The sequence below is a fragment of the Oncorhynchus mykiss genome, chromosome 6 (genome assembly GCF_013265735.2).
Source record: "Oncorhynchus mykiss isolate Arlee chromosome 6, USDA_OmykA_1.1, whole genome shotgun sequence".
Classification (NCBI taxonomy): domain Eukaryota; kingdom Metazoa; phylum Chordata; class Actinopteri; order Salmoniformes; family Salmonidae; genus Oncorhynchus; species Oncorhynchus mykiss.
Window position 1 is genome coordinate 55,693,192 of NC_048570.1, and position 14,122 is coordinate 55,707,313.

Sequence of the window (14,122 nt, forward strand, 5' to 3'; positions counted from 1 at the left end):
TTAAGGGTCATTTCATCCGATAAGAGTCCGCACGGTAATCAAATGTATTCACAAATACCACCAATCAAAAGCGTGGCCGCTATCTGAACCCAGCACCTGATCGGGTTCAAAGTCTTCAGAATGAAATTTGAGTCTTTGAATTCAATTGGACCCAATTACAATAATTCAAATGACTACATGCATTAACTACACATTATGCACATGCTCTTATCTGACGGTTGGATTAACGGAACTCTGTGTCAACGCTAAATCGCACGCGGGGACATAGATGAACATCTCGGCTTCCGGCGTCCCCGAAAATAATAAAGAAATGTCCTTCAGATATTAATCCCGCTCTCAGCAAAGCTCATTCTCTCTTGACTGAAGGTCCTCCTATATCCTGAATCGATATTTGCTTTGAGATAATTTGAGCAAATATTGGGAGAAATTAAACCTCTCCAAAAGGCGGTCATTGCTGTGTGCTTTTCATTTGGACACTAACGTAGATAAGCCCCAAGCCTTGGTTATGACTCTTAATGAGACCCAGGCTTCTCATAAAGACAGACTTAAAGCCTTTATCTGGAGAAATGCTTAATAAGATAGAGGTCTTATCACACTATGGGCAGATGGATGGATGTGTGTGTGTGTGTGTGCGCGTGTGTGTGCGTGTGTGTGTGTGTGTGTATGTGCGTGTGTGTGTGTGTGTGTGTGCGTGTGTGTGCGTGTGTGTGTGTGTGTGTGTGTATCAACTCATACTGTGTTCATATACTGTTGTTTACTCAATGTGTATGTATTTCCTATATTGTCGACATAGTTTATCCTAATATACCTACTACTGTACATAACACCCTCATTTGCTCCAGAGGTGCTGCACCACTACGGCTGACCCTGTGAAACAACACATTTCCCTGCACCGATCCAGTGTACATGACAATAAAACAAAAACAAAAACAATTTGACAAATTGTACACATCACACACAGTATTTATATTCTCACTCTCAAATATATCGGCTTGGATTGACATTTCTTGATGAACAAAAACGAATGAAAATGTATTTCTATTGTATTTGCGAGACATTCTACTGCACTGTTGGAGCGAGTAACACAAGCATTTCGCCGCCCCTGCCATAACACCTGCAAATCTGTGTACGTCACCAGCAAACTTTGACTCAACGAGTTTTGTGTGGGTGCGGGCGTGCGTGGACATGTCCATTAAAAAGGTCTGTGACACACTTCCACAATAGGACAAGGGTCATTCACTACAGCCCTAGCTGTGACAGACAGATCAATGCCACAAATGAAGAAATTGAGCAAACAGAATGACATCCTTCCTTTACCTTTCTGTCTCCCTCTCCTCCGATATAGATTTTTCCCTCCAGTGAATAAGAAATAGTTCCAAATATGTGTTTATGGCTGAAAGAAGGAAGGTACGTTATCTCCACTGAACAAAAATATCAACGCAACAATGTCAAAGATTATAGATACCTTCTGATACCTTGTCGTCAGTGCTTAGACTTAATTCCCTGCCACCTCCCCTTAGACAGATTGAGGTGTTCAGCATCCTAGAAGCTCCTAGAATTTACAGTCCTTGTAGTTATTCCAACCTCCTCTCTTTGTCACTTCCACAGCCAAGGATAAAGGAACCAGCGACGATGCACAGTTGGATATGGAGGGAAGGGAGAGAGGGAAAGGAGTGGAGGGAGAGTGGGAAAGGAGAGGAGGGAGAGTGGGGAAGGAAAGGAGGGAGAGTGGGAAAGGAGAGGAGGGAGAGTGGGGAAGGAGAGGAGGGAGAGTGGGAAAGGAGAGGAAGGGGAGTGGGAAAGGAGAGGAGGGAAAGTGGGAAAGGAGAGGAGGGAGAGTGGGAAAGGAGAGGAGGGAGAGTGGGAAAGGAGAGGAGGGAGAGTGGGAAAGGAGAGGAGGGAAAGTGGGAAAGGAGAGGAGGGAGAGTGGGAAAGGAGAGGAGGGAGAGTGGGAAAGGAGAGGAGGGAGAGTGGGGAAGGAGAGGAGGGAGAGTGGGAAAGGAGAGGAGGGAGAGTGGGAAAGGAGAGGAGGGAGAGAGGGAAAGGAGAGGAGGGAGAAAGGGAAAGGAGAGGAGGGAGAGTGGGAAAGGAGAGGAGGGAGAGTGGGAAAGGAGAGGAGGGAGAGTGGGAAAGGAGAGGAGGGAGAGTGGGAAAGGAGAGGAGGGAGAGTGGGAAAGGAGAGGAGGGAGAGAGGGAAAGGAGAGGAGGGAGAGTGGGAAAGGAGAGGAGGGAGAGAGGGAAAGGAGAGGAGGGAGAGTGGGGAAGGAGTGAAATATAGAGGCGGAGGAACAATAGAGGAGAAAAAGGATAAATAAAGTGTGAAATGTGATCCCTGGAGAGCAAAGAAAACACGGTCCTGAAAATACTTGGTAGAGAAGTGCTATGAATGCATGGTGAACGCACGCACACACACACACACACACACACACACACACACACACACACACACACACACACACACACACACACACACACACACACACACACACACACACACACACGCACACACACACACACACACACACACACCATTGATGGCCTTGACTAACTCCTTCCTGCCTGCATGGCAATTGTGCCAGTCTGGCTGTCTTCACTGCTGAGTACAAAAGGGAGAGGAGATGCAGTATGCTCACCACTAGAGGCCAGTAGAGGCTGCGTGTGTACTGCTCATCCCTCAATGTCAGTGGGCCAAGTGATGTGACTGGGAAGGTGATTTCCCTCTCCCATAAAGACTAGGAATGTGCATATTTCCCTTTCAAAATGATTTGATCCGTATCTAGATACATGGGCTCCGATACGACACAGGAACAATTCGTTTTTGTTTGAAATGTATGTGTATACCTGCTCGTCGAAAATCTAATTCCAAATAATATGGAGTTGGTCCTCCCTTTGCTGCTATAACAGCCTCCACTCTTCAGGGAAGGCTTTCCACTAGATGTTGGGACATTGCTTGCTTCCATTCAGCCACAAGAGCATTAGTGAGGTTGGGCACTGATGTTAGGCCTGGCTCGCAGTTGGCGTTCCAATTCATCCAAAAGGTGTTTGATGGGGTTGAGGTCAGGGCTTTGTGCAGGCCAGTTATGTTCTTCCACACCGATCTTGACAAACCATTTCTGTATGGACCTAGCTTTGTGCACGGGAGCATTGTCATGCTGAAACAGGAAAGGGCCTTCCCCAAACTGTTGCCACATATTTGGAAGCACAGAATCGACATCTAGAATGTCATTGTATGTTGTACCGTTAAGACTTCCCTTCACTGGAACTAAGGGGCCTAGCCTGAACCATGAAAAACAGACCCAGACCATTATTCCTCCTCCACCAAACTTTACAGTTGGCACTATGCATTGGGGCAGGTAGCGTTCTCCTGGCATCCGCCAAACCTAGATTTGTCCGTTGGACTGCCAGATGGTGAAGCGTGATTCTTCACTCCAGAGAACACGTTTCCACTGCTCCAGAGTCCAGTGGCGGCAAACTTTACACCACTTCGTTTGGCATTGTGCATGTTGATCTTAGACTTGTGTACGGCTGCCTGGGCATGGAAACCCATTTCATGAAGTTCCCGACGAACAGTTCTTGTGCTGACATTGCTCCCAGAGGCAGTTTGGATCTCCGAAGTGAGCGTTGCAAACGAGGAAAGGCAAGTTTTATGTGCTACGCACTTCACCACTCGGCGGTCCTGTTCTGTGAGCTTGTGTGGCCTACCACTTCACAAGAGAGCTGTTGTTGCTCCTAGGTGTTTCTACTTCACAGTAACAGCACTTACAGTTGACCAGGGAAGCTCTAGCAGGGCAGAAATGTTTTGAACTGACTTGTTGGAAAGGTGGCATCCTATGACGGTGCCACGTTGAAAGTCACTGAGCTCTTCAGTAGGGCCATTCTACTGCCAATTTTTGTCTATGGAGATTGCATGGCTGTGTGCTCGCTTTTATACACCTGTCAGCAATTAATTTGAAGGGGTGTTCACATACTTCTGTATATATATTGCATTACACTGGATTAATATACAGTTGCAAGACAAAGTGTGTGAACCCTGTGGAATTACCTGGATTTCTGCATTGATTACTCATAAAACTGTGGTCTGATCTTCATCTAAAATCACAATAATAGACAAACACAATCTGACTAAACGAATAACACACAAACAGTTGTGTTTTTCACATTTCTATTGAAGACACTGAGTAATCATTCACAGCGCAGGCTGGAAAAAGTAAGTGAACCTCTTCGATAACGACTTTGCCAAAAGCTATTTGGAGTCAGGTGTTTCAATTAAGGAGATGAGATTGGAGGTGTGGGTTGCACAGGTTCCCTGCCCTTTAAATAAAGGCACACAAAGCCTGGTTACTGACACATCTGTTCTTCTCCAGAAAGATTTGTGAACCGTGCCTCGATCCCACCAACTTTCACAGGACCTTAGAAGACGCGTTATGGAGACGCACGAAGCTGGAAAAGGGTTACAAAAGCATTGCTAATGACCTTCGGTGTTCACCAATCCACGGTGAGACAAATTATCTACAAATGGAGAAGATTCAGGACCGTCGCTACTCTACCTGGGAGTGGGCGTCCTGCGAAGATCACCCCAAGAACACAAAGGGCAATCCTGGAAGAGGTGAGAAAGGAACCCAAGGCTAAAAGCAAAAGACCTGCAGAAAACTCTACAAACAACGAAAGTCTGTGTTCATGTGTCCACTATCGGGGAAAAAACACTGATCAACAATGGCGTTCATGGAAGGACACCGCGAAGGAAACAGCTGCTGTCTAAAAAAAAAACAATGCGGCACGTCTCAGGTTTTTCCCAAGACCACCTGGATGTTCCACAACGCTTCTGGGAAAATGTGCTGTGGACAGATGAGACAAAAGTTGCATTTTTTTGGAGAAATGCACAACGCTATGTGTGGAGGAAAAAGGGCACTGCACACCAACACCAAAACCTCATCCCAACTGTGAAGCATGGTGGAGGGGGGCATCTTGGTTTGGGCCTGCTTTGCTGACTCAGGGCCTGTAGGTCTTGTAATCATTGAGGGAACAATGAGTTAAAAAGTGTATCAAGACATTTTATAGGAGAATGTCAGGGCAGCAGTCCGTGACCTCAAGCTTAAGAGAGGTTGGGTGATGCAACAAGTGCGACAATGACCCAAAGTACACAAGTAAATCAACTAATGAATGGCTGAAAAGGAAGAAGATTCGTGCTTTGGAATGGCCAAGTCAGAGTCCGGACCTTAACCCAGTTGAGATGCTGTGGCATGACCTGAAGAGGGCTGTGCAATCAAGACAACCCAGAAACATTGATGAACTGAAACAAAATTCCTCCTCGCCATTGCACAAGTCTTATAAGGAGCTACAGGAAACGTTTGGTGGAGGTTGTTGCTTCTAAAGGAGAATCTACAAGTTTCTAAATTCAAGGGTTCACTTACTTTTTCCAGCCTCCACTGTGAATGATTACTCAGTGTCTTCAATAAAAATGTGAAAAGTGCAACTGTTTGTGTGTTATTAGTTTACTCAGGTTGTGTTTGTCTATTATTTATTTATATATTTGTAATAATGACAATTACAGCAACACTGAATGAACAGTGTAGTTTAGTTTAACTTAATATAATACACCAATAAAATCAATCTAGCCTCAAATAAATAATGAAACATGTTCAATTTGGTTTAAATAATGCAAAAACAAAGTGTTGGAGAAGAAAGTAAAAGTGCAATATGTGCCATGTAAGAAAGCGAACATTTAGGTTCCTTGGTCAGAACATAAGAACATATGAAAGCTGGTGGTTCCTTTTAACATGAGTCTTCAATAAGAAGTTTTAGGTTGTAGTTATTATAGGAATTATAGGATTATTTCTCTCTATACCATTTGTATTTCATATACCTTTGACTATTGGATGTTCTTATAGGCACTTTAGTATTGCCAGTGTAACAGAATAGCTTCCGTCCCTCTCCTCGCCCCTATCTGGGCTCGAACCAGGAACACATCGATGACAGCTACCCTCGAAGCATCGTTACCCATCGCTCCACAAAAGCAGTCGCCCCTTGCAGCTCAAGGGGAACAACTACTTCAAGGTCTCAGAGTAAGTGAAGTCACCGATTGAAACGCTATTAGCGCGCACCCCGCTAACTAGCTCGGGAGTTGATAGACTTGAAGGCATAAACAGCTCAATGCTTTAAGCACAGCGAAGAGCTGCTGGCAAATGCATGAAAGTGCTGTTTGAATGAATGCTTACGAGCCTGCTGCGCCCTACCACTGCTCAGTCAGACTGCTCTATCAAACCATAGACTTAATTATAACATAATAACACGCAGAAATACGAGCCTTTAGGTCATTAATATGTTCAAATCCGGAAACTATCATTTTGAAAACAAAACGTTTATTCTTTCAGTGAAATACGGAACCGTTCCGTATTTTATCTAACGGGTGGCATCCATAAGTCTAAATATTTCTGTTACATTGCACAACCTTCAATGTTATGTCATAATTACGTAACATTCTGGCAAATTTGTTTGCAACAAGCATGCAATGAACGCAAGAGAAGTGACACAATTTCCCTAGTTTAATATTGCCTGCTAACCTGGATTTCTTTTAACTAAATATGCAGGTTTAATCAAATATACTTCTGTTTATTGATTTTAAGAAAGGCATTGATGTTTATGGTTAGGTACATTCGTGCAACAATTGTGCTTTATTCACAAATGCGCTTTTGTTACATCATCCCCCGTTGGCGAACTTGGCTGTTTGTTAGGAAGAAATAGCCTTCACACAGTTCACAACGAGTCAGGCGGCCCAAACTGCTGCATATACCCTGACTCTGTTGCACAGAATGCAAGATAAGTGACACAATTTCCCTAGTTAAAAGAAATTCATGTTAGCAGACAATATGAAATAAATAGACAGGTTTAAAAATATATACTTGTGTATTGATTTTAAGAAAGGCATTGATGTTTATGGTTAGGTACACATTGGTGCAACGACAGTGCTTTTTTCGCGAATGCGCTTGTTAAAACTAGTTAGGGATAGGGGGGACGCAAATGTCTCAACTGGCCAATTGCCAGGGAAAATGCAGAGCGCCAGATTCAAATAAAATACTATAAAATTCAAACTTTCATTAAATCACACATGTAAGATACTCAATTAAAGCTACACTCGTTGTGAATCCAGCCAACATATCAGATTTTAAAATGGCTTTTCGGTGAAAGCATAAGAAGCTATTATCTGATGATAGCACCAGCAGTAAACAAAGGGCTTGGCATATTTCAACCCTGCAGGCGCTACACAAAACACTGAAATAAAATATAAAACATGCATTACCTTTGACAAGCTTCTTTTGTTGGCACTCCAATATGTCCCATAAACATCACAATTGGTCCTTTTGTTCGATTAATTCCGTCCATATATATCCAAAATGTCCATTTATAAAGCATGTTTGATCAAGAAAAAAACATCTTACAAAAAACGCAACGTCACTACGAAATATTTCAAAAGTTGCCTATAAACTTTGCCAAAATATTTCAAACTACTTTTGTAATACAACTTTAGGTATTTTTAAACGTTAATAATCGATCAAATTGTAGACGGGGCAATCTGTGTTCAATACAGGAATTAAAACAAACCAGCGCTATTGGGCACGCTATTTATCCAAAAGTGAAGATTCTGCCCCCTAGCCCCAAGAGCACCCGTTTGGCGAAGTAGGCTATGATTCAATGATAAATTAACAGGCACCGCATCGATTATATGCAACGCAGGACAAGCTAGATAAACTCGTGATATCATCAACCATGTGTAGTTAACTAGTGATTATGTTAAGATTGATTGCTTTTTATAAGATATGTTTAATGCTAGCTAGCACCTTTCCTTAGCTCCTTGCTGCACTCGCGTAACAGGTAGTCAGCCTGCCACGCAGTCTCCTCGTGGAGTGCAATGTAATCGGCCATGATCGGTGTCCAAAAATGCCGATTACCGATTGTAATGAAGACTTGAAATCGGCCCTAATTAATCGGCCATTCCGATTATATCGGCCATTACGGCCATTACGATTAATTGGTCGACCTCAACCATCAATGCAGAAATCCAGGAAATCCAGGTAATTCCAAAGGGTTCACAAACTTTTTCTTGCAACTCTATATTAATCCTAGAAAACTGAAGGAGAAAGGGCGCAAAAGAGTCGGAGACAAACAGAGAGAGAGGGAGAGAGAGAGAGAGAGAGAGAGAGAGAGAGAGAGAGAGAGAGAAAGACAATTATTAGAATGGAAGCCCCACAGCAATCAGAACCCTCTAGAGATGATCATCTAATTCCCTCCTTATCACCCTGTTTGTTTCTGGCCAGAGACTGTGATAGGATTCACCCAGGAGAGGATAGAGAGAGCAGAAAGAGGCCAGGGCCAGACCCCATGCAGCCATGGAGAACTGTGTCAACCCAGAGCAGCCATGGAGAATTGTGTCATCTCTGGACCAAACATAAATGTTCTCCTCCCAACTCTCTTGCCTCTGCACTCCTAGGAGAGGAGAGTAAGACGGGGGAGAGAGGAACAGGGAGAAAAAAATGGATGAGGGTGAGGGAAGCATGGTGGTTCCCAGGCAATGATTCTGTGTAATTAGGCTGTAGTGAAGGGAACCATGGTTGGCCAAGGTAGATTAACTACTGTATTCTGGTACAGAGGCAAAGCCTACAAGTCTCATAGGGATTGGGCCACCACAGAGCATCCTCTGACAGGACTGGATAGAGAGGTCTTGCTTTTTGGAGACTCGACGAACACACATAGACACATGTATACTATAAACACAGCCTGTGTGTAGTGATCCATGGCCTATAGTCACAGCGGTGGCATGGCTGTCTCTCTCTGTTAGACTGAGCTAACACACACAGAGAGAGAGAGAAAGAGAAACTGGGTCACACAGGAAAACGTGATGAGCTGCCTTAATAAATCACACTATCAGTAAGCTACATGTAATAACACAGGGATGACTTGTGGCCAGTGTGTTATTAAATTGTTTCTGTTCTTTAATTTTTTTTTATTTTTTTAAAGTCGCTCCAAGTCAGGTTTTGGTACGGACACGTTGCCAAGCACTTGCTCAAACTCAAACACAACACACACACACTTGCGCCCCCCCCATCCCCCACCCCCCACCCCCCACCCGCCCTTACATGGCATTCAAACGATCGCTCTCTCCGTGGAGGCATTTCTGCAGGGTTGCTAAGCAGACCAATAACTCGCAAACAAACCAAAACATCCACCCTGCTGGTCCTGATAGTCAGTTTGCCTGCTAGCCTGCCTGGACACTGGCAAAGTCCATGCTAAGACACTTTTACATTCAAGGGCATGCATTCAAGGAATCACATCACTTCCCTGAAGGGGTAACAAATCAATGCAGAACCACCTAGCTACAGTAAAAACAGCAGCACAAACACACACACCGGTGTAGAATAGAGAGAGTGAGAGAAAGAGGTGTGGATAAAGGGAGTGAGAGCGAGAGATGGCGATCCACCGATAGAGAGAAAGAGGGGAAAGACAGAGTGACGGAGACAGAGGGACAGAGAAAATAGAGCGACAGAAGACGAGAACGATGGAGCAGTGTGTTTCTCTCTAACCTGCATGTCAATTCCACCGTCTGTCGCTGGAGCACTCTTGGTTTTGGGGGCTCCCCAGACTCCCTGGTTGTGTCCCGAGCCCCCCTGGGGGCCCACTGTGGGAATGTGTCTGTAGGAGGGCTTGAGGGGCATGGGCAGAGGTAGGGGCAGGGTGAGGGGGCGCGAGGGCACCTGTGGAATGGGCAGAGCGCTGTGCACCGGCTTGGGTTTGGGCAGTCCCGACTTCATCTTAGAGGCCAGCAGAATGGCGGGCATCTTCCTCTGGGGTACCGAATAGTTTCAGACACACACACACACACACACACACACACACACACACACACACACACACACACACAGTACTGTCCGACCACACTCAAGCAGTTAAGCCGACGCTGTCCTCCCAGTAAACAAACAGTCTTACCAGCTGGAATACGAGAGTGGGATAATAAGACACAGTCAATGTGTTGGGAAGTGTACGTGTGGTCTTCCTGAATCCTGACGCTCCAATCTTTAAGAGGAGGGATCTGAATCTCGATCCGACAGTGGGAGCATTAGTCCAGGTCCAGCTCTCTCCCTAAGATCCCACCTGTTCCCTGGCTGCAATCCCTGCTCCGGTCTATTAGGAATACCGGTATTCCCAGTTTTTTACCGGTATTCCCAGTCTCTTACCGGTATTCCCAGTCTCTTACCGGGAATTCCCTGTACTCTGATGCAGGAGTTGGCAGTGTTCCATTTGCCCAGATGCAGTGAGTATTCGTCGAGGGAGTCTCTTCCTGGTGAGCTGAGTTAATTATCTTCTCTGGATGAGAGATGGACAAACACCTTGCTCCCTCGAGGAAATGAGGAGGAAGAAGGGAATGAGGAAAATGAGGAAAAAACGAGAGAACAGCAACAGAGGACCACTCGCTTCGGCGACCGCTCTGCCTGTGACTGCACTGCACTGACTGCCCTCTCTCTATTCCTCCTCCTCCAACTCCCTCAATCCCTCCCTCCCCAGTATTAGCCCTGTAGCAGGTGTGGCTTAGGGGTAGTGGAGGACGGACATGTTTGGATGACAGCCTTAGGCGTGCTCTCTCCCTCTCCTTCCTTTCTCACTCTCCCTTCCTCCTCCCTCCCTCATTCCAGTTTGGTAGGGTTGGATGAGAGGACTAGAGGGAGAGTTGTAGCCACTGTAGAGACAGGCAATGTATTCCGTAAAGTCATACACACTGTGCAGACTAAGATCAACTGCTGAGATACACATTATCACACACAAAGTTGGTGTGTGTGTGTGTGTGTGTGTGCAAATAGCTCTGAGTGTTTGTGTGTGTGTGTGTGTGTGTGTGTGTGTGTGTGAGCGTGTGAGCATGTGTGTGTGTGTGTGTGTGTGTGTGAGCGTGTGTGCGTGTGTGCGTGTCTTTTAAAAAAAATATATACTTATTTTTTATTGTAGGAACACAAAGAACAAATAAAGTCAAATAAAAGAACAACAAAAAAAGAACTGTCAGTTACAGTGCACTTCATACCTTCATCATCATATCATCATATTCGTTACATTGACATCTTTGAATTCAACCTTTTCCAAGTACGAAACCCATTTTTCCCAGTATTCTTGACCTCTCTGTCTATCCATTGTGTCACTGTGGGAGGGTCTTTTTGTAACCATTTCCTAGTGACAGCCTTTTTACTGGCTGCCAGTAGGACCTTCAAGAGGTACTTTTCTCTATTGTGTAAGTTATCAGGTATTTCACCCATGTACAAAGAAATGAATGTTTGTTCTATGTCAAATCCCATTATTTTTCCAATGTTAGATCTTATTTCTCCCCAGTAAGTTTCGATTGCGGGGCAAGTCCAAAAGATATGAGAGTGGTCCGCCCTCAATAGACCGCATTCTCTCCAACAAGGGTGTAGTGAGCCAGTCTGTTTTGATTTCAGTTTAGGTGTTATGAAGAAACCTATAACATTCTTCCAACAGAATTCTCCATGACCTTGAGTTGGTGGAGCTTTGTTGAGTCTCTAATATGTAAGTAACCAAGTTTCATCAGTTATTTCAATGTTAAGTTCCTCCTCCCGTTTCTTTTTAATATAGTTTGTAGAATGTTTCTTTGAGGATTGAATACCCAAGTAGAGATTTGAAATAGTTTTATTTTGTTACTCCCCAAGTTGTATGTGTTAGTGAATGCTTGGATTCATTTTGGAGGTGCTCGAGGGTCAGTCACTTTTATCTCCCTTAAGAAATAGTGTCGAACTTGTAAAAATCTTGTTTATCCAAGCCATGTTTTTTTTACTTAGGTCCTGGAAGTTATCTAGGTTCCCATTCCTTATAATTGTACTGAATGATGTGATGCCTTTCTGCGTCCATTGTTTAAACCTGCTGTCCTGAGTTGCAGTGATGAAGCTGGGGTCGTATGCGGGCCAACTCAGCAGTTTGATCTCTCTGTCTAAATTATTTTGCTTAACTACCCTAAACCATGTCTTCAGAGAGCTGTACATAGTCTATCGGTAAATAGCCCACCCTATTTACCTACCTCATCCCCATACTGTTTTTATTTATTTACTTTTCTGCTCTTTTTGCACACCAGTATATCTTCCTGCACATGACCATCTGATCATTTATCACTCCAGTGCTAATCTGCTAAATTGTAATTATTCACCTACCTCCTCATGCCTTTTGCACACAATGTATATAGACTCTTTTTTTTCTTTTTTTCTACTGTGTTATTGACTTGTTAATTGTTTACTCCATGTGTAACTCTGTGTTGTCTGTTCACACTGCTATCTTGGCCAGGTCGCAGTTGTAAATGAGAACTTGTTCTCAACTAGCCTACCTGGTTAAATAAAGGTGAAATAAATAAAACATTTAAAAAAGAGAAATGAATCCACTGATTTTGTCTATTGTACAGTACTAGGGCTTGGGTTATGTGTACGTTAAGCATATACCCTAAATATGTTCCAAATGTTTGTAAAACATCCGTCAATCTAGGTACACTTGAGCCTGGGTCTTTAAGGAATAACAGAACGTCATCAGCATACATGCATATCTTATGTTCACTGCCTCTTATTGTTATTCCCTCTAATGTTGGGTCCTGTCTTATTGCCTGTGCTAATGGTTCGAGGTACAAGGAGAAGAGCGTGGGTGAAAGATTACAGCCTTGTCTTGCCCCTCGCTCTAATTTTAGCGTTTGTGTCAAATGTCCATTTATCTTTATTCTAGCGGTCGGACATGAATACAGTGTTTTGATGCACTGTATCACTTCTTTGTTGAAACCAAATCGTTCCATAACTTGGAATAGGTAATCCCATCCCACTGAATCAAATGCTTTTTCTGCATCTAGGCTGATTGATATTGCACTTGTCTTATTCTGAGTAATGTGGTCCATGACATGTAGTGTTCTCCTTACGTTGTCCTGCGTCTGCCTATTTCGTATGAAACCAGTTTGATCTCCGTCAATCAATTCTGGGTTAAGTTCTCCATTCTTTTGACTATTATTGATGCATATAGTTTATAATCTGTGTTAAGAATTGCGATAGGTCTATATGAACTGCATTCTTTCTTATCTTTACCCTCTTTTGTGATTACTGATATGATGGCCTCTCTCCATGACGGTGGGAGACCCCCCTCCCTCAGAGTCCAGTTAAAACAGGCCTTAAGTAGAGGTGCTAGTTGTTCTCTGAAGGTCTTGAGCCATTCTGAAGGGAAGCCATCAGTGCCTGGAGACTTGTTGACTTTTTGTTGAGATATTGCTTTATTAATTTCTTCGGTGGATATTTCTAAAGTTAGTCAATCATTTTGCTCTGTCCCAATTGAGGGGAGATCAAGTGAGTTCAAAAAGTGCTCTATTGTCTGTGCATCTGCCTTCTCTGGTTGCTTGTACAGATTTGTGTAATATGATTCAAATGCATTCTGTATTTCATCTAATTTGCATGTGATCTTTTTTGTTTTGGGGTCTTTTATTTTGAAAATTGTATTCTGTGCTTGTTGTTTCCTGAGTCTCCATGCTAGTAATTGGGTTGCCTTTGAGCCTGCTTCATAACATCGTTGTTTCAGGAACCTGAGCTTTTCCTCTACTTCTTCTCTATAAATCTGGTCAATTTCCTGTTTTACCTTTTGAATCTCTCGTGATATAAGAGGGTCTTTGTGTTGACTGTGAGACCGTTCTAAGTTTCTTAGGTTTCCTGTAATTTCAGCAGTTTCTGTGCTTTAATCTTTTTCTTGAGAGATGATGCGGCTATGATCTTCCCTCTAATAGCCGCCTTAGCTGCATCCCACAATATAGCGGGAGATACTTCCCCATTATCATTATTCTCCAGAGAGATGTTCAATTCTGACTTTATTGATTCCTTGAATGCTGGATCATTCAGCATGCTTGTATTAAGTCTCCATGAAGTATTTATTGGTTTGCTATCAAGGTGTAGAGTTAGGTAAACTCCATTGTGATCTGATAAGTCGCTCTGCCCGATCCTACAATCCTTAAGCCTGTTTCTATCTGCACTGTACATAAGAAAGTAGTCTAACCTGGAGTATTCAGTGTGGCGGGCTGAGTAAAAAGTATATTCCCCTTTGGTCTTGTGGGTGTCAACGCCAC

General features: G+C 43.7%; 1 protein-coding gene across 6 annotated transcripts in view; it reads right to left on the reverse strand.

Annotated features, from left to right (window-relative positions):
- The window catches only part of LOC110526168 (neuron navigator 2), a 134,960-nt gene extending 125,057 nt beyond the window's left edge, over positions 1–9,903 (reverse strand). For 3 of the 6 annotated variants that reach the window (XM_036980454.1, XM_036980451.1, XM_036980452.1), the window contains exon 1: positions 9,576–9,902. In XM_036980454.1, coding sequence (XP_036836349.1) covers positions 9,576–9,830 — 255 coding nt within the window. In that variant the 5' untranslated portion in view covers positions 9,831–9,902. Of the gene's footprint in view, positions 1–9,575 lie in introns of all 6 variants that reach the window. The other 3 variants (XM_036980456.1, XM_036980453.1, XM_036980455.1) reach the window with 2 other exon arrangements.
- Positions 9,904–14,122: the final 4,219 nt, after the last annotated feature.